This window comes from Pelophylax lessonae (assembly GCF_965119305.1).
Source record: "Pelophylax lessonae genome assembly, chromosome: 3".
NCBI lineage: Eukaryota > Metazoa > Chordata > Amphibia > Anura > Ranidae > Pelophylax > Pelophylax lessonae.
This window is the reverse complement of record NC_138770.1, coordinates 286850732-286877363: the sequence shown is the minus strand read 5'-3', so window position 1 is coordinate 286877363 and position 26632 is coordinate 286850732. Positions and strand designations below refer to the sequence as shown.

Sequence of the window (26632 nt, the reverse complement as noted above, 5' to 3'; positions counted from 1 at the left end):
TGCTTATGCTTATCCTGGCAGCAGCGACAAGATTTTTTTTTTTTTTAAACTGTGGTCAATGTGGGGATGTTCTACATGCTCGATCGGCTTCTGGTCCAGGATCTTTGGCCTATTGCAGAATTCATTTTAGATAACAGTCCGTAAGGATGCCTGGCTGGGTCTCTTACATTGCCCTATACCAGGCCTCTTGGCACCCCAGCAGAAGTTGGCCACATACCTTTTTATCTCTGCAAAGAGAGCCACTGCCCAGGCCTGGAAGACTCCGTCTGTAGCTTTCCAGGGGGTGAAAACTAGAATGACCACTCTGATGGGTGATGAGCAGATGTCCAGTATACTGAAGGATTCACATGCAAAAGTTTTGAAAATCTGGGAACTGTGGATAAACTGTTCCTTCCCATCCCTGCCCCCCACTAGTTATGATCAGCTTTAAGCCTTGTTTGTACAGGTCCTGCGTCCATGGTACTCGCCCTCTCTTGGGGCCCCTGTTCTCTTAAGTTTTATCTTTCTACTCTTTTCTCTGTTACCTCCCTCCTCTCTTTCTTTCTGATATGAAGGCTAACAATGTAGACTGCTGTACTCCAGAGTACAGAGTAATATAGTTATGATATATGCCTAATTTTTAATCTGGCCCTCTATGTTCCCGGTAACGGTTTATTGTTATTTTACTCATTACACATTCACACGCTGTTTTACATACCTGTTCGATGTCACCCCTGCGTGGGCAAACTATGGCTGGTTATGACTTTTGAAATTTCAATAAAAATAAGTTAGGTTTGTGGTGCTTAAATGCAGTGAAGATCTGCTTTAACCAGTTCCCGCCTGGCCAAAAGCAGATTGACGACCAGACGGTGGCTTTATTATCCTGAGCAGTGTCGGGGGACACGGCTGATGACTGTTCAGAGTACAGTCTCGCTGCTGGTACCATGTGACACCCATGACCAATCACAGGTCATATGACAGATGTACACAATGGATGGCTTCTATTCATGCCATCCATTGTATACAATTGTGTAGCTAGCTGTGATTGGTCAAATTTGATCACATGGTACAGACATGGCCAATCACAGCCTATCTGCACCATGTGATTGGCTTTGACCAATCCCAGCTAAATCACAACCAAACAGACTGAATGGTTCAGTTTCATTCAGTAAAATGCTTGCTTACAGCGATGTAATTCACTGCTATAAGCAAATAATGTGTAAAAAAAAAAAAGAAATAAATATATATATATATATATTTTATCCTGCTCACTTCCCCAGAGTATTACAATGTTATTATGGTAACATTATATTGCTCTGGTCAGTGTCATAAATTGAAAAAAGATTTTTTTTTTTTTTTTTTTCGCACGATCACCAGTCAGTGCCCCTGATCACCGCCACACCAGGTATATGATGTACTGCACTGGTGACAGTATGTAAAAAAAAAAAAAAATTACACTATGCCTCTTACTAAATACCCTGGATATGTCCGAGTCAGTATATCAGGACTGATCAATTTTCAGATATATACCATAGTTTGTTGATTCTATAACTTTCCTATAGGACTAAATCTACACTGATTTGGGTTTCTTTTCTCACCAAAGAAATGCAGCAGAACACATTTGAAAGAAAGATGACACCTATGGTGTATCCTCCGCGCCTAATGGGATAAATTAATGGAGCGTAGATGATGAAGATGTGAGCAGCAGCTATAGGGATAGGATTACTGTGTCAAGAATAGTCTTATGGGTCAAGACTAGCTACAGCGCTTGCTAATGGTACTCACTTGGTCACCTTTGATAACGTTACAGGAAGTGACGAAACACGTCAGCTTTGGAACGCAAGGCGTGACGCAACCACGCAGCTGGAACGCAAGCCGGAACACTCCGCAAGTCAGCGTTTGTATGTCACTCAGCGTGTATATTGATGCTTTTAACACCCATGCATGGGAAATAAACTATTTTAATTTACTACACTATTGGAGCAATTCTTTCTTTGCATACCCTGGCCCCACACAGATGAGGAAAAAGGGGAGGAGGAATCCATCCTTTACCCCATTGAAGGAGCGGCACAAGGGAATCCATCTTGGCTCTGAGGGCCTACAAGCGTGATAGGTCTTTGTGCTATATGGCACATAAGACCCATTACTTCTGGTAAGTGACCTATCTTTACAATATCACTGGAAAAAGGAACCTATGCCACCTACGTCACGAGACGTATTGTATAATTTAAGCACTGAGCACCTGGACTTTGATTTAAAGACTGGAAGATTTTCATAATAAGGAACTATTTGGACTCTATTAATCATTGTCACTAATGTTGATGGACTTCTCAACCCATTGCACTCTACTTAATAAATTATTATATTTTTTTAACATTTATTTGCACTATTGTCATATTTATTGATCATAGCACTAATTTATGATTCAACACTTGAATACCCACCTGTATAGTGCATAAATTATGCGACCTTTACTTTGATATACAGTGGGTACGGGAAGTATTCAGACCCCCTTAAATTTTTCACTCTTTGTTATATTGCAGCCATTTGCTAAAATCATTTAAGTTCATTCTTCTTCCTCATGAATGTACACATAGCACCCCATACTGACAGAAAAACACAGAATTGTTGACAGTTGCAGATTTATTAAAAAAGAAAAACTGAAATATCACATGGTCCTAAGTATTCAGACCCTTTGCTCAGTATTTAGTAGAAGCCCCCTTTTGATCTAATACAGCCAGGAGTCTTTTTGGGAAAGATGCAACAAGTCTTTCACACCTGGATTTGGGGATCCTCTGCCATTCCTCCTTGCATATCCTCTCCAGTTCTGTCAGGTTGGATGGTAAACGTTGGTGGACAGCCATTTTTAGGTCTCTCCAGAGATGCTCAATTGGGTTTAAGTCAGGGCTCTGGCTGGGCCATTCAAGAAAAGTCACGGAGTTGTTGTGAAGCCACTCCTTCGTTATTTTAGCTGTGTGCTTAGGGTCATTGTCTTGTTGGAAGGTAAACCTTCGGCCCAGTCTGAGGTCCAGAGCACTCTGGAGAAGGTTTTTGTTCAGGATATCCCTGTACTTGGCCGCATTCATCTTTCCCTCGATTGCAACTAGTCGTCCTGTCCCTGCAGCTGAAAAACACCCCCACAGCATGATGCTGCCACCACCATGCTTCACTGTTGGGACTGTATTGGACAGGTGATGAGCAGTGCCTGGTTTTCTCCACACATACCGCTTAGAATTAAGGCCAAAAAGTTCTATTTTGGTCTCATCAGACCAGAGAATCTTATTTCTCACCATCTTGGAGTCCTTCAGGTGTTTTTTTTAGCAAACTCCATGCGGGCTTTCATGTGTCTTACACTGAGGAGAGGCTTCCGTCGGGCCACTCTGCCATAAAGCCCCGACTGGTGGAGGGCTGCAGTGATGGTTGACTTTCTACAACTTTCTCCCATCTCCTGACTGCATCTCTGGAGCTCAGCCACAGTGATCTTTGGGTTCTTCTTTACCTCTCTCACCAAGGCTCTTCTCCCCCGATAGCTCAGTTTGGCCGGACGGCCAGCTCTAGGAAGGGTTCTGGTCGTCCCAAACGTCTTCCATTTGAGGATTATGGAGGCCACTGTGCTCTTAGGAACCTTAAGTGCAGCAGAAATCTTTTTGCAACCTTGGCCAGATCTGTGCCTTGCCACAATTCTGTCTGAGCTTCAGGCAGTTCCTTTGACCTCATGATTCTCATTTGCTCTGACATGCATTGTGATCTGGAAGGTCTTATATAGACAGGTGTGTGGCTTTCCTAATCAAGTCCAATCAGTATAATCAAACACAGCTGGACTCAAATGAAGGTGTAGAACCATCTCAAGGATGATCAGAAGAAATGGAAAGCACCTGAGTTAAATATACGAGTGTCACAGCAAAGGGTCTGAATACTTAGGACCATGTGATATTTCAGTTTTTCTTTTTTAATAAATCTGCAACAATGTCAACAATTCTGTGTTTTTCTGTCAGTATGGGGTGCTATGTGTACATTCATGAGGAAGAAGAATGAACTTAAATGATTTTAGCAAATGGCTGCAATATAACAAAGAGTGAAAAATTTAAGGGGGTCTGAATACTTTCCGTACCCACTGTATATTGATTTATTCATACTATCAATTGTTTGCACATTAATTTATCAACACAAGTATATTTATATAATTTATTTATTTGAATATTGCACTAAGTACCATTAGCAAGCGCTGTAGCTAGTCTTGACCCATAAGAACACATTTTGGGCTAAGAGCCGGTTCACACTAATCCGACTCAAAGTCGCCCGACGACTTCGGGCGACTTTGAAGTCGCCCGTGCAGCGCGACTTCATCGCGGCTTGCAAACGACTTCTCATAATAGAAGTCAATGCAAGTCGCTCCGACTTCGCCAAAAAATAGTGCAGGAACCTTTTTCTAAGTCGGAGCGACTTGAGTCGCTCTGATTAGAACGGTTATATTGCACAGCATTGGGAGCTACTTGACAAGTTGGGAGTAGTGTGAACCGGCTCTTAATGTATGAAGAACAAATATTTATTTTGAAAATTTTATAAACAGAAGCAAAGAAAAAAAAAAAGACTGAAAAAAAAAAACTAATTTTTTTTTAATTTAGCAAAAAAAAAAAAAAAAAAAAAACACCACCAAAAGAAATCTCCATTTGTGTGAACAAAATAATAAAAATTTAGTTGGGGGGGTACAGTGTTGCATGACACGAGTGCCCGTTTTCGAAGTACTTAAAGAGAATTATTGATCACGTAGTCAAGAGTGGCATCTGGTAAATTCACAATAGTTACAATACAGTAGTGTGAACTGTTTTACTTGCCAAAAAATGTACAATTCTGTTTAGCCATGTTTCTAACCAAAACACCCTAGGTCAGTGATGGCGAACGTTGGCACCCCAGATGTTTTGGAACTACATTTCCCATGATGCTCAACTACACTGCCGAGTACATGAGCATCATGGGAAACACAGTTCCAAAACATCTGGGGTGCCAAGGTTCGCCATCACTGCCCTAGGTTATGACTCACTTCTCTCAGCCGCAGTTAAAGAAATAAAGCTAGGTCTAGGATTGTCCCTAGCCTTCAAAAAGCAGCAAAAACACCAGTGAAGTCTAAATTAGGGTATTTTATATTAACCTTCTTTTCTACTTGAATAACAGTATCCATAAAAGCTCCAAAATCTCACCATCGTTACCATCTGTGTCTGTTATATCTTGCATCTCCTCATCTTCATCTTCATCATCTTCTTCATCTTCATCATTGCCTGTGAGTTCTTTTTCTATTAACTGCCTGCCGAGCTTTATGTTCATGCCTTCATTGTAGTGGAATTTTCTTTTCATTTGAAACTCCTTTTTCTTTTCTGAGTTTAACAATACAAGATTCTGAATAAGTTTGTGCATCAGTAAGAATAGCAAACGATAAGCTGAGGCTTCACAGTAAATATCCTACTCTAGAAGTAGAAAATCTTAAATATTTTAAAGTAAACATATTACTCAAGGAAATAGATAAGATAAAAGGGGTAGAATGCAGGATAAAAAGAACCTGCAATGAAAGAAAGCCTTAGTTTAGTTTAAAGGGTTACTAAACCCAGTAAAATAAAAAAAAATGTTCATCAGACCACCCCCCCCACATCTTTTTTCATTAAAGCACTGCAGCTATATACCTTGTTAGCTGATCTGTATACTGCGATCACACGATACTCTGCAGGGTCCGCCCGAGTCCTGAGTGTTCATGTAGGAGATTTCACTGCCTCTTGAAATCCACTACAGCCCGTGTCCTCCTGCTTTTATGAGAGGTGAATCATCCATCAAGATGCGACACCCCACCCACTGTTCTTTTTTTTACTTACTGGGCATGGAGGAGGAAGGGGGGGGGACTGGGCTGTTATTTAGGATCTGTATACATGCCCAAATGTGTGATGTTACTACCATGTGACCTGAATAGCTCAGCTCAAACCAGGACGTGTTCTTTCCAGCAATAGAGACCAAACTGAGCATGTGCAGCTGAACTACACTTACTGTGTCTTATCTGGACTTGTCCAGATTGAACGTGCAGGGGGGGGGGGGGGGGGGTCTGTGCATACAGGATCACACAGCCTTTTTACACAATGTAGAGAATTAATCACTTAAGTTACACAGTGAATATAACAAGCATGAAATTCTGCTTCTAAAGACAGATTTTACGGTTGTGGGTGGAGTAACACTTTACATTTTCAGAAAGGGATCAGAAATGTCATCCCTTGCGCATTTATCTCATGACAGGTTACTCCGAATGTACAGTGCTTCCGGAAAATATTCACAGCGCTTCACTTTTTCCACATCTGGTTATGTTACAGCCTTATTCCAAAATACAAAAAAGGAAGTGACTGGTCCGTACAAAAACAAATAGTCCCTTTCACCCAGCGCTTAGGATGATACAACGTGCACTTGCAAAATTAATATGCTAACGGCCGCTATAAAATTAAAACCATATACTCATGCTTCCATTGTCCACATAAAATCAAATATTGAATAAAATGAAAAACAATGTTCACATTAGCAGCGCTTAAGAGCCATAGTTCTCCTCTTAATTAAAAGTCCTTTATCCATTAAGCCATATGCTTAAATGTTAAAAAACAACTTTAGCCAGGGAGTGTGAATGGCGAAACAAGGTATGTTATAACGATTCAGAAAGATCTTCCCGTCACCACACCTCCAAAATAGATTGTGGAATTTTGAGGTAAATAATGAATTCAAAAATCGATACCCCATAATGATAATAAAGTGCGTATGTGATCAAAAATCACTATGTATAAAAAAAGTCTATAGTGGCCTGAAAGAGCTATGAACATGGACCAATAAATGAATTCACAACAGTGTAAAAAATGACAAAATCAAAAGTCAATAAAAACTGCTACAAATAACAGATTGTGTAAAATGACAGTCTCTGGCTTTATGAAATTGTGTAACAGTCTAACAGATTCTGCAATAAAGGTGCAATATAAGAGGACATCCAAAGTGAGGACAGACTATTGGCACTTTTCCACTGCAAGTACCGACTCGTACCGGGTCGGCTCTACTCGGCCCTGCTTGGCCCGGTTTGCTTTTCCACTGCTGGTACCGCATGGTCTAGTGTCGGAACGGTTCGGTACGGTACGGTATAGGTTTGCTTTTCCACTAAAGTAGTACTAAGTTAAGTTGGTGGGATAACAACGGGGTGGGTGGGATTCTCTGACCAATCAGTGGCTAGTAGTGACTGCATGCAAAGGATTGTGGGATATGGTACCAGTTTGGTACCTGTTGGAACCACAATCGAGTAGGTACTGTTTTTTTAGAGCCGTACCGTACTGTACCGTACCGTTCGGTTCCATGCAGTGGAAAAGCAAACCTATACCGTACCGTACCGAACCGTTCCGAACCTATACCATGCGGTACCAGCAGTGGAAAAGCACAAAAGCGCGCCGAACCGGTACGGTTCCATGCAGTGGAAAAGCGCCATAAGGCAATAGCCTCTTACCAGATAACTGTGGGTAAGCAGGGTTGAGATACCGGACCTCTCGATGGATGGATGGATGGATGGATATCCCTCTCAGTTGCAGTTTGCTGGCCGTTTCGCTTGTGTGTTATGGCTCATATGAACACGGGCTGGTCGGCTCCTCTGCATACTCAATCCTCCTTCACATGATAGTGTAGCAGGTGCTGTCACTAATAGTATTTGGTTATCGGATATCAATTGTTTTAGCTATGATTCTGATCCCACTTAAAGTCACGGATAAAGGAATCAGTATTTTACACGATCTATGTTATTTGTAGAAGTTTTTATTGACTTTAATGATTTTATTATTTTTTAGACCGTTGTGAATTCATTTATTGGTCCATGTTCATAGCTCTTTCAGGCCACTGTGGACTTTTTTTTTTTTTTTTTTTTTTCATATACATAGTGATTTTTGATCATATACAGAGAGGATAGCGCACTATATTTTATTATCTCTATTCAATTGTTCCCATATTCAGGAATTCTAGGTGCAGCAATCTAAATACTTGATCAGCGCATCTATACCTTATACAATAGATACCCCATAATGACAATGTGAAAGAACTTGGTTTTAAATATTTGCAAATTTAATAAATAAAAAAAATAAATAAATCATATGTACATAAGTATTTACAGCCTTAGCCTTGACACTCAAAATTGAGCTCAGGTGCATCCTGTTTCCACTGATCCTTGAGATGTTTATACAACTTGGAGTCCACCTGTGGTAAATTCAGTTGATTGGACATGATTTGGAAAGGCACACACCAGACTATACAAGGCCCCACAGTTAACAGTGCATGTCAGAGCACAAACCAAGCCATGAAGTACAAGGAATTGTATGTAGACCTCAGAGACAGGATTGTATGGAGGCACAGATCTGGGGAAGGGTACATAAAAATGTCTGCAGCATTGAAGGTCCCAATGAGCACAGTGGCCTCCATCATCCGTGAATGGAAGATGTTTAGAAGGACCAGGACTCTTCCTAGACTGGGGCGCCCCACTAAACCGAGCGATCGGGGAAAAGGGCCTTGGACAAGGAGGTGACCAAGAACCAGATGGTCTTTCTGATAGAGCTCCAGCGTTTCTCTGTGGAGAGAGAACCTTCCAGAAGAACCACCAATCAGGCCTGTATGGAAGAGTGACCAGAAGGAAGCCAATCCTCAGTAAAAGGCACATGACAGCTCACCTGGAGTTTACCAAAAGGCACCTTAAGGACTCCCAAACCAATAGAAACAATTTCCTGGTGTGATGTAACAAAGATTGAACTCGTTGGCCTAAATGGCATGCGTCATGTCTGGTGGAAATCAAGCACTGCTCATCACCTAGCCAATACCAGCGCTACAGTGAAGCATGGTGGTGGCAGCATCATGCTTAGGGGATGTTTTTCAGAGGCAGGAACTGGGAGACTAGTCAGAATCGAGGGAAAGATGAGTGCAGCAATGTACAGAGAACCTGCTCCATAGTGCGCTGGACCTCAAACTGAGGCGAAGGTTCATCTTCCAAATGGAGAATGACACTAAGCATACAGCCAAGATAACAATGGAGTTGCTACAGGATAATGTATTTGAGTGGCCCAGCCAGAGCCCAGACTTGAACCCTATTGAGCATATCTGGAGAGATCTGATAATGGCTGTGCACTGACGCTCCCTATTAAACCTGATGGAGCTTGAGAGGTCCTGCAAAGAATGGGAGAAACTGCCCAAAAATAGGTGTGCCAAGCTTGTGGCATCATACTCAAAAAGACTTAAGGCTGTAATTGGTGCCAAATGTGCTTCAACAAAAGTATGGAGCAAAGGCTGTGAATACTTATGTTTTTTTTTTTTTTAGTATTTTTATTAAATTTGCACAGATTTCAAACTTCTTTCACATTGTCATTATGGGGTATTGTTTGTAGAATTTTAAAGAAAATAATGAACGTAATCCATTTTGGAATAAGACTGTAACATAATACATGGAAAACGTAAAGCGCTGTGAATACTTACTGAAATAAGGAGATGAAGGCAGGCACCTTGAGGAGCTTGCATAAACCACTTTTATTAATTTTGAGCAATATGAAGGCCACAAGGTACTCAAGCTAAGATTCAGAGCACCCTCCCACCTTCCAACCACCACTATCTCTTGGTGTGCTGTGTTTGCTAGTCATTCCAGCGCACACATTCCTATAGAGGTGGCTGTATTTGTAAGTGGGTGCTGAATCGACCAATGGCACATCAAGATCTCCATAAATGAGTCCAAAGCTTTAATCAGAGATCACATCATTACAGCAGAAAGCAACGTTTCCGAGCCAGGCAGGACCCTTTGCATTAGGCATGTAACATGTTTGCTAGTCAGACTGCCAGTATTGCGCATTGCTGGTGGCTTCTGCCAGAGCTCCAACCTTGGTGCTGAAAATTGATATTGGTATACAGACCACATGGTTGTGGAATTGGCCAGTAGAACAAAAAATAAATTGCATGCAATAGGAAAATGCAGATCAGACTTCTGAAGGTAAACTCTGCTGTGGAATTGCTAGAAAGTGGTGACAGAAGAGACCGAGAGAAGGAATAGCAGGAGGAATAGTATGAGTCCTTTGAAGGCCTTAATTAAATTTTTAATATTTATTCCAACTACAGGTTAATGTTAAAGTGGTAGTCATGAAATACTGTATGTGCTTTGTTCAGATATCTGTAGTGTTTGTCTATTTCCAAAGCGCTGAGTGTCATTTCTCTCTGGTGCTTTGTTCCTCTTATCAGCAGGAGTCACTTCTTACAAGTTGTCCAGACATATGAAATAAAATGGAGACTGGGGAGGAGAGCTCAGAACACACCTTGTCTATTCACAACACAGCTCTGCATCCTTCATTCTTTCCTGTGCCGTATGTGAAGGGGAAGTGTCCCTTTCCTCCAATTTGCTCTTACACACTGTACAAGAGCTCTAACTGCAGCTCCCCACCTCCTCCTCTGTGCTACTGACAGATGCAGAAGGTTTTTAGCGATTGTTGGGATGCAGAAAAGAGAAGACTGCAGATCATTTGATTGCAAGTTCTAACGAGCAAAGCCCTCAGATTCCTCCTTTATCAAATTGTATTGTAACTGTAATGACTGCCTTCATTTTATAAAGCATTGCACAAACTGCTGGCACTAAATAAATCCTGTAGAAGAATACGGTAATAATATTAACAAGTAAAACTTATGTAGGAGGATTAGTTTCTTATTTGTGTATCATCTGAGGCTATTACCTTCACTGGGTATAGGAGAGGGTTTACAGCCACTTTAGAGAGCAAAAAAACCACTGACTATAACTTAGTGCTGAGGTTCAGTAATGCCCCTTTGCTATATTATGCCATATTTCAGGTTTATTTAGAAAAGCAAAAAGGAGCGTGTAAAGTGAAACCGCCCAGGAAAGTGAAATCCAGTAAACCCCCGCTCCATCGCAGTTCAGTTTTTGCGGTCCCGGTATATTTCGGTTTTTTTTGTAATGTTATTTTACTATATAAATCATTGAAAATGAAATATTTTTGTGTTTTCCATAGCTCTTGCTATGTCTCTCAGTATCTTTTATGTGTTTAAATGAGTTTCTATTGTTTTAAAAGTGTGTTTAAAGACCTTAAAATGCTTTTACACGTACACGTACAGTGACAGTAAAAAAACCTGCCTACAATGCATTTTAATAGGGTTTTTCTATTTCGTGGATTTTCACTTTTCGCGGCTGGGTCCGGAACGTAACCGCCACAATGGAGGGGGGGGTTTACTGTATTACTAGTTCCTTTGTGTTGTAGCGATTTGCACATTATCATTGGTTTTTTTTTTTTTTTTTAATAAGCCTAAGAACTATGATAATACATATATATATATATATATATATATATATACACACACACACACATTTTTTTTCTCCAGTACCTCTTTCCTCTGGTGTCAGCTCTTCCTCCTCTTCTTCACTGCTCTCTTCTTCAGTCAGGAATTTTGGATCCATTCCTTCTGCGGCAGCTAGCCTAAAGACACGCAAGACTTAAAAAAAAAAAAACGAAATACGACCATGCTTTCTATATTTATCATCGCACATCATACAGTGCCCACATGACAGATTCAAAGCCTTGAAGCTCAAAGGCAGCTAAATACACACAGATGTATTGCTTCACCTTGACAAATGATTTGTAATTACTACGTTTTATATGACCAGGCTAAAAACGTTACTTTTTCCCCTTTAACAGGTTGGTAAGTGCCTGCTGACATAGATACTAGAAAGTGAGCTGTGTGTACTAGAGTGCAGATCTCACTAGGAACATATATACCAAGTTGTAAGGTGTGTAGTGGAGTAAATGAAGTGTACTGAAATTCATATTTTACTGGTCATATGAATGCTTCGAAATGAACTGTGTGCACTGTGGACATGTACCTCGTATACTAGTGAGTGAGCTGTGCGTATGGGGGCTGATCTCTCTGGACATACTGTCATTAGGGAGTGAGCTGCTTGTACTGGACTACATCTCTCATAGAGAGGGATGCTAGGTAAAGAGCAGTTTGTACTGGAGTGTAGACCACATATGGATCCTGGAAAGTGATCTGCACTTGCTGCAGTAGAGATTTCACTTGCTGGGGGCACTATTGCACTTGTGAAGCATTGTTCAGCTAAATTCACTAATGGAGGAAAAATGTCATTGGCAGTTCAGTAAGATGTTGGAATCTCCCTAACTGCTTTTATTATATAGGAATAGAAGAGGCTTTTCTTCAGTGGGCTATTTATTTTCCACTACCCACCATTTTTACATTAAAAGGGATTTATTTCTGCAACTTTGTGAACTAAAGATATTTCTATAATTATTAATATTATAGAAAATAATAATTTATGTACTTTACTTCAATGATGTATCGCTGAACATTACTGGATTGCTAAGTGATTATTCTGGTAATTAATGAGTACATACCACACATACTGTGGTAAAAAAAAAAAGCTTGCAATTGTGTCAGAAGAGTCTGTTTTAAAGCAAAATCCTTCATCAATGGTTACTACATAGATTACAATTCACATCAGAAGTTTACCCTCAATCAATAATTCTTACTTTTGTGCCAAGACATCTGCTGTCAGAGCTTCGTTTGACTCTGAATCACTCATGGCTCCTTCATCATCATCACCATCACCAACCATTCTGTGAGAAAAAAAGTTATACTGCTGTCACTTCAGAATAAGATGCTGTACAAAAGAGTCCTATTTAGTAAGCAAATTTGCCCAAGCCTTTAGGGCTCTTTCACACACACTGAGTCCGCCAGGTGGAATCAGTTTTTCTCAGCGGAGGATCGATCCCCAGCTGAGCAGGCGGATTACAGCTGTATCCCCTGGCTGTGTGCAGAGACACAGCTGTCAGGTCCCCATTCATTTCTATGGGGGAATCAGATGGGAACGGACCGTCTGTCCGTTCTCATCCGATCCGCCAGATGGATGGAAAATAAGGTTTCCATCCGTCCGATTTTGACGGATCGGATGTCAGCGGACATGCAAGGGTGCTGTTGAGCGTAGTTTATTGGTTCTTTTGCAGTTCAGGGAGGTACGGGCCAACAGCTATACTGAGAATCTTCAAGTGCCTGGCATTGCGAGTGCAATGTTTTACAGATTGCAGTGTTAAAAAATAAAAATGAACAAAATGATGTGCATTTATTTATTTTCTAACAAAATTTAACTTAACTTATCCTTTAAAAAGGATAACTCCATCTTTTGCACCATGCTACACCCATTTTTAGGATGTAGCATAGAACAAAATGTTCCCCCACCCTCAAAACCACCCCACTACAGCAGATCACTGCACTTGTAGACCGTTGACACTTCCTCAAGTTCTCCTAATGAAGGCTCTTACCTTGGTACAGGCAGGGAGCAGGAGGATAAATCTGCAAGAGCACAGCATTGCACCCATGGTTGTTTGCTTTAGAGCAGTGGTCCTCAACTCCGGTCCTCGGGGCCCACTAACAGGCCAGGTTTGCAAGATAACTAAATTACATCACAGGTGATTAATTTGCTGCTCAGTGATTGCAGTACTCTAGTCTGCATCTCCCCAAGGTAATACTTAAAATCTGGCCTGTTAGTGGGCCCCTGAGGACCGGAGTTGAGGACCACTGCTTTAGAGTACCGAAGCAAGCAAAAAACACCTGTAAACCGTACTACTGAATTTTAAACTGATTCCCTTTATAACCATACTTCTGCTTTATAAATTAGTCTAGGTATACTTTGTTATAAGTGACATTACAGTTTATCTTCTGTCTTAACCTTTGAAAAGAACCAACCAGTAAATAAAAACCCATGCTGTTCGCTTTTTAAAGGATGAGTCTCCTTTTGCATCCAAAAATTAAAACGTTACAAACCAACATCCTACCCATTTCCCTGGTCCACCCCCAGAACACTTTCTCTTGAACAAGTTCTCTGCCCTCCACATCTGCCCATTTACCGATCTATACACTTCTTACTCTGTACACAGCCCGAAAGGCAGGGCACCAGAGTAATGCCGGCAATGGCATGTGGCAATTGGTCAGTGCAGTCATATGACGGTAACTTCAAAGCAACTATGAACAAGGTCAAAAACCTAAAGTCACTTGATAAATACACTGCTCAAAAAAATAAATAAATAAAGGAACACTTTTTATTCAGAGTATAGCATCAAGTAAATTAAACTCCTGGCATATTAAGTAGCAGAGGGGGTTTTTAACCACTTTCAGCTGCTTTGGTGTTAATGAAATTAACAGGTGCACTAGATTGGCAACAATGAGACGGCCCCCAAAACAGGAATGATTTTACAGGTGGAGGCCACTGACATTTTTTCCCCTACTCATCTTTTTTTTACTGTTTTTTAGTAGTTTTGCTTTTGACTAGGGTCGGTGTCACTGCTGGTAGCATTGGGCGATACCTGGACCCTGTAGAGGTTGCACAGGCAGTCAAACTCCTCCAGGATGGCACAAATACGTGCCATTGCCAGAAGCTTTGCTGTCTCTCAGTACAGTCTCAGAAGCATGGAGGAGATTCTAGGAGACAGGCAGTTACTCTAGGAGAGGTGTAGTAGGTCTTTAACCCATCAACAGGACTGGTGCTTTTCACAGATGAGAGCAGGTTCACTCTGAGTACATGTGACAGACGTAAAAGGGTCTGGAGAAGCCGTGGAGAACGTTATGCTGCCTGTAACATTGTTCAGCATGACCAGTTTGGTGGCGAGTCAGTGACGATCTGGGGTGGCATATCCATGGAGGGATGAACAGACCTCTACAGGCTAGACAATGGCACTCTGACTGCCATTAGGTATCGGGATGAAATCCTTGGACCCATTGTCAGACCCTACACTGGTGCAGTGGGTCCCGAGTTCCTCCTGGTGCCCGACAACCCCTGGCCTCATGTGGCGAGAGTATGCAGCCAGTTTTTGGAGGATAAAAAGGAATTGATTCCATTCATTGGCCCCCACGCTTGCCTGACCTAAATCCAATAGAACACCTCTGGGTCATTATGTTTTGGTCCACTCAACACTGCCAGGTTGCACCTCAGTCTGTTCAGGAGTTCAGTAATGCCCTGGTCCAGATCTGGGAGGAAACACGGCAGGACACCATTCTGTCTTCTCATTAAAAGCATTCCCCGACATTGTCAGGCATGCATACAAGCACGTGGGGGCCATACAAACTACTGAGTACCATTTTGAGTTGCAGCAATGAAATTTCAGCAAAATGGGCTAGCCTGCTGCATTATTTTTTCACTTTGATTTTTGGGATCTCTTTGAATTCAGTCTTCTGTAGGTTGATATTTTTCATTACCATTAAACGATGTGGCATCCTTTTATTCCTAACACATTACCCAGTCCATATCAAGATATTCAGCATGATATTTTTTTATTGAGATCTGATTTTAAAGTGTTCCTATAATTTTTAAACAGTGTACAACAGCCAGGGAGTTAGCAATTTCAAGAGGTCAACAATTGCAGTCTACATACTTCTGTTGGTACAACCTTAACATTTGCTAATCCTATTCCTCATCTAGAGTCATCTGAGAGGCTACCATACGTCATACATACTGACAGACATTTGCCTGACATCCTTACCTGTGGAAGGGTGTGCTAGGCTCATCTATTTTCATATAACCATAGTCTTTGTCAGAAGGGTGATATGTTGCCAGGATATTCATTTCATCCCACTTCTGTGACTTCTTACTAGAAGGGAACACAAATAAAACTCCAAGTCAAAATATCTCCAAAAGAAAAACAATTCAGTCTCACTTTGAATTATGATAAAGTATATTCCAAAGACATTTGGAAATCTGTCTTTAAGAGCACCAGCAATAATTGGACTGATGCAAGCATCTGAATGCGGTTGTAAACTCTTACACACACCCTTTGAAGTGACTGGCCTCAGTCAAGTGATACACAGATGAAACAAATCCTCCTACATACATTTAACCTGTTTATTTGCAATCCTATCTCCTCTACATCTGTTTAAAGTGCAGAATTAATAACCCTGTCCGAGATTCGGAAAAAAGGGGGTGGAGAACTGAAGTTACACCCTGGAGAGCTTGGAGAGCTGCAACAGAGCTGAGGCTGTCAATCAGCTTATAGTCCCTCCCCTGTCACCTTTTTTCTCTTGGTGTCAGGAACACGTGTCAGAAGTGATTCATGCTGATAACAGAGAAATGAAGCAGCAGACAGAAATGACACTTACTGCTCATACTTCAGACAAGTACAGTACACATTATAGAGAGGGATATGCTTTTGTTCCTTTTTCATGTCTGAGGGTTACAACCACTTTCGATGATTACAATTATGCAGGCCTTCTTATGAAAAATGTATACTACTTCCCTTTCCTTGTCTAGGGAGTCAGATGTGACAGCCCCTCTAAAGTCTGACAACCGCCATCAACTGCCTGAATTTAGGCACATAATACAAAGCAGTCTTCATGCTGGAACATTAATAACAGCATTGAAAACAGCATGTGTTACATTCCTATTAAATACATTAATCTATTATGCAATATGGTTAGGCAGGAGACATGATGAGCAGCATATTAAGCCACTGGTAGAATGTGAACTGTCAGATTCCAGGTGATTTCTTAACTGTACTGTAACTTTTAAGACCTAGAGCAGCGATGGCAAACCTTGGCACCCCAGATGTTTTGTTACTACATTTGCCATAGTGCTCAACTACACTGCAGTGTGCAAGAGCATCATGGGAAATAGTTCCAAAACATCTGGGGTGCCAAGGTTCGCCATCACTGACCTAGAGCCTTCCTCAGATAGTAAGCTAACAGACAAGCAACAAAAATTATTTCATGGATGAACTAGTATATTCAAGATTAGATATTCAATTGAATATCTAGTTTCCTGGATGAGCCCAGCTTTGAGTGATTCAAGTGAAATTAATTACTGTGAGCGCAGGAAGCACCGCATGTCCTTATCTTCCGGACCATGTTGGCACTTTTTTATTCCCCCATTGTACAGACCAATGCTGGATCCCATGCTGACAGACAAAAATAAAGGCCCTGTAAACATCAAATCAAGGGTCCTCCCCAGACACACAGGATACACACTCAGCAAGACCTCAAAGACGGACTTTAAAGCAAATCTGTGGAAACAAAGAACATAACAATATGCCCCTTTCTTTGTAGCACAGACACCTAATCTGCAGAATGCTGGGGAGCCCCCAAAAAAAACACAGATATTCTGAGATGCAGCCAACTTCCTGATTATCAGCTTTGCACACCACCCGCAGCTCACTATTGGCCAGTGGGGCTGTCTAGCACAGCAATAAGCCAACATTGTGGATCAGGAGGCAAGAAATGGTGGTCATTTAGGTGTCCGAGTATTCTGGTCTTCAGGTGCTCTGCAGAGAAGCAGATCAAATGTGATAACATAGGTGATATTTGATATGTTTTCTGTAGCCGCAGGTATAACCTAAACCTGAACTCCAGAAACACTAATTTTTAAAAGTTAGATTGGACCAAGGTGGTTAACTCGAATGATCGCTATTCAACATCTGGGGGGCTGCTGAGGATTCTCAAATTGCCAATAGTAGCCCATGCTTTATACAGTATGAGCTGGCATTTTCTTTGCAGCGGCTTACCGTCCCTTGCAGAGTATAGTGGGTTGCTCCCTTGGCACCTCCTGCAGTCAAAAAAACAGCCTGTATTCTTTTCAAATATTAAAAGACATTCGGTGATTGCATGAGGGTAGAGAATGATGTCCAACTTGTCCATTTGCAGAAAGTCTTCAATAAACTGAAAAGAATACAAGAGGTTTTCTTGAATAGGAGGAGGTTTATAAAGCAAGCTTTACTCACGGTAAGATGGGAAAACCCTGCAGCATCACCTGGAAGATCACAGTTCAGACTGAATGTGGAATGGACAACCACTGACCATATGAGCATCTCTATCAGCCCCCTGGATGTTTGTCCCCATGGGAAGTCTTCTAAACTACTTTTTAGCTAGGTGTCAGTGGAGGCTGAGGATTCATCCTCCTCTAATGGATAGCCTGGCCATGTCCTCATCCCCCTGGATGTTACACAGAAATCATTAAAGCTAATCACCCTGGCCCAATCCAGCTTTTAAAAAAATATATTTTTCATGGAGTTTAGCTTTAATTACTAGGATGGAAGCAAATATAACACCCAGCGCTGATCTTATGTATTGTCAACAGAAGCTACTGCCATGAAAAGTCGACAAAAGTAATAAGCCATAAAATAATATACAAGGCTTACCTGTAAGTAGGGCTGACACAACTAATCGATTAATCGGCAACTAATCGATTATGAAAATATTTTCATATTCTATTAGTTGGGGAGCCGATTAGTTGGCCTGCATACAGAATGCATTTTTTGTTTACATATCAGAAGACACAGTGAAGCACACATACAGCTCAGTACACAATACATACATGTCAGTAAGTGGCTTAGAACTTGTGAATGTGTGAGGAGCAATGCATCATGGGATATGTAGTCCTGGGCAGGAAGTGAGTGGTTATAAAAAGGCAGACTTTTTTTTTTTTTTTTTTTTTACCTTGCTATAGGGGCACTCTATCTATACTATACTTTGCAGCTTACTATTGGGGCACTCTGAAGGCAGGCGGAGGCAGAAGCATCAGGGGGACCCCAGAAGAGAATCAGGGCTGCTCTGTGCAAAACCATTACACAGAGCAGGTAAGTAGAACAGGTTTGTTGTTGGTTTTGTTTTTTAATCTGCCCAACAAAAATTGGCCAAAAAAAAATGCAAAACACAAATCGCAGCAAGATGCACAGCAAAAAGCATGAAAAGCAAACTGCATAGGTGTGAACCAAGCCTTACACAATTTTCGGACGAGAATATTCATATGAAAATATTTGCACATTCGCTGAATGAAAGAATGTGGTTTTAAAATTTCACTTGCTTTTAACATTCAGTTTTAAAATGAATGCAATTTCTAAACAAAAACCACATTCACTGTCTGAAAATTCCTTTGACCTAGAAGCTTTCTATTCCTTTCTTTCCAATCTTCCCATCACTGTAGTCGAATACGAACATCAATTTGACCCCACTAACGATTTGAAAATCGAACGAACGTTCTTAAAATTAATTTTTTTATTTTTTTTGAAGGAAGACATTGTCTTTGTATGGCCACCATAAGTGACAGCAGGCGCAGGGAGTTTTTATCAAGCCACTTGTCTATGACAAGGGAGTCTGTCATACATACTATATTACAGTTTAGGGCAAGGCCGATATCGAGGGCCAATGTGCACTTTCCCCGATATATCAGAATCAGCCCCGGAGGTTAACGATATTGCCGATATGGTCATGACGTCATTGCGTATATTGCGCCACGCCCCTTGGGACAGCTTCTGCCCTCTTAGTCTGCCTCACTCAGGCTCGTCTGGAGTCGGGGGGGTCTCGGGACAGTGAGTGTACAGTGCACACAGTGTGTTTAACACAGCCGCCACATACATACACCCACCCACAGCTGCCTGGTGCCAGCCAGCCAGCCACAGGCCTGTACCAGCCAGCCAGCCACCACAGGGTGCCAGCCAGCCCAGCCAGCCACCAAAGGTGGGTTCAATAACAGATTTGTGTCGAAAATTGTGTTTATTTTGCAAAACTTTAAATGTTCAAAATATCGGCCGATACCGATATGCAATGGCCAAAATATCGGTATCGGCGGCAAAAAAAACGATATCAGTTGATCCCTATTATAGTTCTGTCTAAAAATCTGAAAAAAAAAAAAAAAAAAGGGCTTTCATTTTTTTTTCTTTAAATAAAAAAAATAAGATCTCCGAGTCTGATAATATTTACCGGATTCAACCTCTAATAGTATATACAGTATATCTCTTCTGTCTGTTATTCCCAGAGTGGATTAGAGATTTTGCTCCCTAACCATATAGTTGGTTATTTAGATTTACCACTGCATATAGATATTTAGGAATAAATTACCTTTACACATTATCTAAATTATACACCACAAAAATGTTTTTTAAAAGGTGATTAGTCGAATAATCGAAATAATCAGCCAACTAATCGATTATGAAAATAATCCTTAACTGCAGTCCTACCTGTAAGTACCGTAAATTTCTGCTAAACATGCGCCACTTAGGAAATATTTACTTGTGAAGCCGCCGGTGACGTCACCGGCGCATGCGCTCTGAAGGAAAGGCTCTGTGCCATAAACAGTGACTCCCGTGTGAATGCGTGGGAGATACTCCATTGCAGCTCGGCCAAAGGACCGGAGTCTGCGAACCCAGAAAGAGGACTGGATGAAGATGGAAGCCCCGTCAGCTGTGACAGTGCACTGCTGGAGGGCTTCATTTTAAGGAAAGTAACAATGTGCTAGTGTGTGATGCATACTAGCACATTATAACATTGCCTTGCAGGAGGAAACTTTTTTCTTTTCTTTTTTTTTTATCCGAGTTTTACTATCGCTTGAAGAAAAATGTAAAAATTTACTCTACAGCCCTCCTGCCAGGAAGTGCAAATATCTGCCTAGAGCGTGCTTACATACAGAGTAGGCTTGTGACGGTATCAGATTTTCATGCTGCGATTAATTGATTAAGGTTTTGCCACGGTATACGGTATTATCACAGTATTCTTAAATTATTAAATTTCCACCTCACTTCAATTTCATTGCTGAATTTAGGGGCTTTGGTTCACTTATGCACATTATTATATAGTCAGTCAGTACAGACTCTGTGAACCAGGCCTAAAATAGGTCAAATCCTTGTGGTCAAGAAGTGGTTAAACCTGAAGGAGGTGTTGTTTATAAATGACTTTACTATTGCTTTAGGCTTGGTTCACATGTATGCGGGTTGGTGGTTCACATGTATGCGGGTTGGCGGTTCACATGTATGCGGGTTGGCGGCCCACATTTGCACAGGCATAGCAGCCCATTGATTTGAACGGGCTGCTACGTATACAAAAAATGCAGAAAGCTTGCCAGAGCAGGAACTGCAGGTTAGTCGCATGGTGCAAAAGCAGGATGGATTTCAAGGCCACTGAATTTTAAAAAAATGCTGCATGCACCTTTTTTCTGCGGAAAATGAGGGCATAGCAGCCCGTTCAAATCAATGGGCTGCTATGCCTGTGCAAATGTGGGCCGCCAACCCGCATACAGTGAACCACCAACCCGCATACATGTGAACCGCCAACCCGCATACATGTGAACCAGGCCTAAAGCAATAGTAAAGTCATTAATAGATAAAAACACCGGTCCTCCTGCAGGTTTAACCACTTCTGGATCGCAAGGATTTGCCCCTTTAAAGACCAGGCCATCGGATCAGAGCACCAGAACCAGTCATCACCAGGTAGGCCAGACACTGCTTGATGGCTATATAATAATGTAATTTGGGCTGCTATGCGTGTGTGTGTGTGTGTGTATATATATATATATATATATATATATATATATATATATATATATATATATATATATATATATATATATATTAGAGCTGCACGATTCTGGCCAAAAGGAGAATCACGATTTTTTAGCTTGGAATAAAGATCACGATTCTCTCACGATTCTCTGTGTAACAAAAAAAAAAAAATTGGGATAACTTTACTGTTACGTTTTTTTTTTTATTCATTAAAGTCTAATCATTGCGTTTGAAAGACTGCTGCGCAAATACAGTGTGACATAAAATATTACAACAATCGCCATTTTTTTCTGTAGGGTCTCTGCTAAAAAAATATATAAAATGTTTGGGGGTTCTAAGTACTTTTCTAGCAAAAAAAAAAACTGATTTTAACTTGCAAGCAACAAGTGTCAGAAAAAGATCCAGTCTTTAAGAGGTTAAACTTCCTTTCTCCCTGGCAGAGGGAAGGAAAAGATACAAATGTAATCATTTTTGTTTATAGTTAGGAGACTTAATGCTGAAAGGTGTTAGCTGTGTGAGTGAATGAGTCATCCAGCTCACTGAAATGTATCAATTCACAAGTCAGGCAGACTTGACAGATAAACTCTGTATTTTAAAAATGCCACAATAACAATACCGTGGCTATGCAATACCGCGATATATCGAATTACCGAAAACCGGCATATGTCTAATACAGAGTCCGCCAATAACACAAAAATCATGTTGGCAGCAGTGACATGAATTCTCCCTGGAGCTCTGCTTTAAGGAGACATTGTAACTTTGCCTGTTCAGGTTTCATTTATTCAGTGGGTATCAGGACAAACTGAAAAAATGTATTTATTTAGCGGGGACACAACACAGAAAGCAGTAAAAACATGATGGGGCTTCTAACCCTTCCACACTATCCAAAAAAAAAAAGTTTTGACTGTACATACAATCAAAATCAGGGGTTTCCAAACTTTCAAAACAAAGGGCCAGTTTATTGTCCTTCAAACTTTATGGTGGCCTGGATTGTGGCTAGTGGGAGTAAAAAATGCCCTATCATCAGTGGGCGTAAACAATGCCATAGGACTGGTAATCAGTGAAAGCAAAAAAAAAAATAAAAAAAATTACACCAATGATGTAATAGTGCCCCGTCACTAGGAAGAATAGTGAAGCATCACTGGTGTCACTGGGAAGGAATAGTGCCCCCCCCCCCCCATCACTGGGAAGGAATAGTGCCCCCCTCCCCCCGTCACTAGGAAGAATAGTGAAGCATCACTGGTGTCACTGGGAAGGAATAGTGCCCCCCCAGTCACTGGGAAGGAATAGTGCCCCCCCCGTCACTAGGAAGAATAGTGCAGCATCACTGGTGTCACTGGGAAGGAATAGTGCCCCCCCCGTCACTGGGAAGGAATAGTGGCCCCCCCCGTCACTGGGAAGGAATAGTGGCCCCCCCCGTCACTGGGAAGGAATAGTGGCCCCCCCCGTCACTGGGAAGGAATAGTGGCCCCCCCCCCGTCACTGGGAAGGAATAGTGGCCCCCCCCCCGTCACTGGGAAGGAATAGTGGCCCCCCGTCACTGGGAAGGAATAGTGCCCCCCCCGTCACTGGGAAGGAATAGTGCCCCCCCCCCCGTCACTGGGAAGGAATAGTGCCCCCCCATCACTGGGAAGGAATAGTGCCCCCCCCATCACTGGGAAGGAATAGTGCCCCCCCCCCATCACTGGGAAGGAATAGTGCCCCCCCATCACTGGGAAGGAATAGTGCCCCCCCCCCCATCACTGGGAAGGAATAGTGCCCCCCCCCCGTCACTGGGAAGGAATAGTGCCCCCCCCCCCGTCACTGGGAAGGAATAGTGCCCCCCCCCCGTCACTGGGAAGGAATAGTGCCCCCCCCCGTCACTGGGAAGGAATAGTGCCCCCCCCCCGTCACTGGGAAGGAATAGTGCCCCCCCCCCGTCACTGGGAAGGAATAGTGCCCCCCCCCGTCACTGGGAAGGAATAGTGCCACCCCCGTCACTGGGAAGGAAGAGTGCCCCCCCCGTCACTGGGAAGGAAGAGTGCCCCCCCCCGTCACTGGGAAGGAATAGTGCCCCCCCCCCCCGTCACTGGGAAGGAATAGTGCCCCCCGTCACTGGTGTCACTGGGAGGAATAGTGCCCCATCACTGGTGTCACTGGGAGGAATAGTGCCCCATCACTGGTGTCACTGGGAGGAATAGTGCCCCCCATCACTGGTGTCACTGGGAGGAATAGTGCCCCCCATCACTGGTGTCACTGGGAGGAATAGTGCCCCCCGTCACTGGGAAGAATAGTGCCCCCCCGTCACTGGTGTCACTGGGAAGAATAGTGCCCCATCACTGGTGTCACTGGGAGGAATAGTGCCCCCCATCACTGGTGTCACTGGGAGGAATAGTGCCCCCCGTCACTGGGAAGAATAGTGCCCCCTGTCACTGCTGTCACTGGGAAGAATAGTGCCCCCCATCACTGGTGTCACTGGGAGGAATAGTGCCCCCCGTCACTGGGAAGAATAGTGCCCCCCGTCACTGGGAAGAATAGTGCCCCCCGTCACTGGGAAGAATAGTGCCCCCCGTCACTGGGAAGAATAGTGCCCCCCGTCACTGGTGTCACTGGGAAGAATAGTGCCCCCCGTCACTGGGAGGAATAGTGCCCCGTCACTGGGAGGAATAGTGCCCCGTCACTGGGAGGAATAGTGCCCCGTCACTGGGAGGAATAGTGCCCCGTCACTGGTGTCACTGGGAGGAATAGTGCCCCCCGTCACTGGGAAGAATAGTGCCCCCCATCACTGGTGTCACTGGGAGGAATAGTGCCCCCCATCACTGGTGTCACTGGGAGGAATAGTGCCCCCCATCACTGGTGTCACTGGGAGGAATAGTGCCCCCCATCACTGGTGTCACTGGGAGGAATAGTGCCCCCCATCACTGGTGTCACTGGGAGGAATAGTGCCCCCCGTCACTGGGAAGAATAGTGCCCCCCATCACTGGTGTCACTGGGAGGAATAGTGCCCCCCGTCACTGGGAAGAATAGTGCCCCCCGTCACTGGTGTCACTGGGAAGAATAGTGCCCCCCGTCACTGGGAGGAATAGTGCCCCGTCACTGGGAGGAATAGTGCCCCGTCACTGGGAGGAATAGTGCCCCGTCACTGGTGTCACTGGGAGGAATAGTGCCCCGTCACTGGTGTCACTGGGAGGAATAGTGCCCCGTCACTGGGAGGAATAGTGCCCCGTCACTGGTGTCACTGGGAGGAATAGTGCCCCGTCACTGGTGTCACTGGGAGGAATAGTGCCCCGTCACTGGGAGGAATAGTGCCCCGTCACTGGGAGGAATAGTGCCCCGTCACTGGGAGGAATAGTGCCCCGTCACTGGTGTCACTGGGAAGAATAGTGCCCCGTCACTGGGAGGAATAGTGCCCCGTCACTGGGAGGAATAGTGCCCCGTCACTGGGAGGAATAGTGCCCCGTCACTGGTGTCACTGGGAGGAATAGTGCCCCGTCACTGGGAGGAATAGTGCCCCGTCACTGGGAGGAATAGTGCCCCGTCACTGGTGTCACTGGGAAGAATAATGTCTTGTATCAGTAGAAGAAAAAGTGCCCCAAGGGCAGAAAAGGAATGCAAAAGGTGACATCCAGTCTGGGGGCCACAGATAGGAGGCCCCTAATCTACATCAAACCTGTCATTTATTTTTAGGCACAAAATCGTGCAGCAGTAAGGCGCACTAAAATAAGTTGTGCATTGGTGTGCTACTGTTATTCATTTATAAGGTCATCCCAATAGACTTGCATTACAGCACAGCGACACATTACCATGTGTTGTGGTGTAGTGCCTTAGAAAAAAAATAAATAAATGTTGGTGCATGAGGCGGCACACTGAACAAATAAGATGCACAACAACATGCAACACCCCACTGTGAACCAAGAAAACAAAAAGTAATAGTAAGATTCACTACAGATGTGTCAGGATTCCTTTCCTAATGAGAATCTCTCGTCCTTTAGGGCTCATTCAGATGGGCGATATGTCCCGTGCTCCCTGTCTGCCCTGTGTGTCCATACACTAGTATAGCCTGCATGCAGTTCTCAGGTGGATACAGGAGACAGAGGATGGGACTCATCACTCATCTGAATGAGCCCTCACATGTAGGGTTTCACTGGACTCAGCCTCACTACCAATCACCTGACTGATAAGAAGAGTCACTCTCATTGGATAGCAGTTGGTGGCATTAGATGGCAGGCCTCTGGTAAAGTGAATTTCGTTTCAGAGGGGTTCACAGTGTGATATTAGCAGTCCTGCTGTAAAGTGTGTCTCCGCTGAATATGTTATACTGCCTGTCAGGTGGGATTTCCAGAAAAGCTGTCACAGGTGCAGCAGGAAAGCTCATGTGAAGACCATAGCCATGTCTCTCTGTCAGATGTCAGCGGTGACAGGTAGGTGTGCGCAGTTGTCTGGTGTACCTCAGGTAGTGCGTGCCCCCCTCCTCTCAGTGCCCCCTCCCACCTCTGATCGTCATCTTTGTCCAAGGCGAGCTCATCCTTGGTCAGCACACGGACGCCGCTCTTCTTGGAGCTCTTGTTCTTCAGGATGCCTTTAATCTGCCTCTGCTCCTCCATACTGATAACCAGGGCACTCAGCCCTCACAGGCCACCTTCCCTCCTTGTCACCACCCGTACGTCATCGGCAGTGGATTTTACGTCACATCCGGCCAGGCAGGAGGACGCCAAAAGACGGCGCCGCAACTTCCTGCGCTTAGGCGTCGCCATGGAAACAGTGACGCTGGTGGAGAAGGTGCTGTGCGCTCGGTTCTCCAATATGAGCTAATCAATGGCTTGTCGCCGCTGGTGTGTAGGGGGGCACTCCAAATAAAAATAAAACCTCCTGTGTTATTATTACTGCCTAATGGCGTCTTTTAAATCATTTTCCCATTCTACCTAGAGCGAGAGAAGAAACACACACAGAATGGGATTTGCTGTACAGCCAGCCAATTAGCTCTCAGCTTTTATGTGATGGGAAAGTTTGACCACTTATGCCTCGTACACACGTTCAGATAATCGGACGACTTATGCCTCGTACAAACGCAACGATTATTGGCCGTGATTTTTCGGCCACCGTCCGATCGGCCGATTATCGGCTTGTTAGTATGATGCTTCCGACAACCGACTGCGACTTTTCGGCCGAACAAAATCTGGTGTGCATGCTATAAAATTTATGTTGGCCGTCAACAGAACGGCCGATTGTTCGTCAGTCAGTACAGATTTCGGCAGACAAAAATCAGATGAGCAAGACTGGGCATGCTCAGAGAAGAAAAAACACACGGAAAGTAAACCAGCACATGA

The 26632-nt window shown here is 43.3% G+C and overlaps 1 protein-coding gene across 3 annotated transcripts in view; it reads right to left on the bottom strand.

The window, feature by feature from the left end:
• The window catches only part of PPP1R2 (protein phosphatase 1 regulatory inhibitor subunit 2), a 75965-nt gene extending 49995 nt beyond the window's left edge, over window positions 1–25970 (bottom strand). The window contains exons 1-5 of one of the 3 annotated variants that reach the window (XM_082251566.1): window positions 25797–25970; window positions 15549–15656; window positions 12546–12632; window positions 11386–11477; window positions 5178–5351 (exon numbers count right to left, since the gene is read on the bottom strand). In XM_082251566.1, the coding sequence (XP_082107692.1) occupies window positions 5178–5351; window positions 11386–11477; window positions 12546–12632; window positions 15549–15656; window positions 25797–25909 (574 nt within the window). In that variant the 5' untranslated portion in view covers window positions 25910–25970. The remainder of the gene's footprint in view (window positions 1–5177; window positions 5352–11385; window positions 11478–12545; window positions 12633–15548; window positions 15657–25796) is intronic. The other 2 variants (XM_082251568.1, XM_082251567.1) reach the window with 2 other exon arrangements.
• Window positions 25971–26632: the final 662 nt, after the last annotated feature.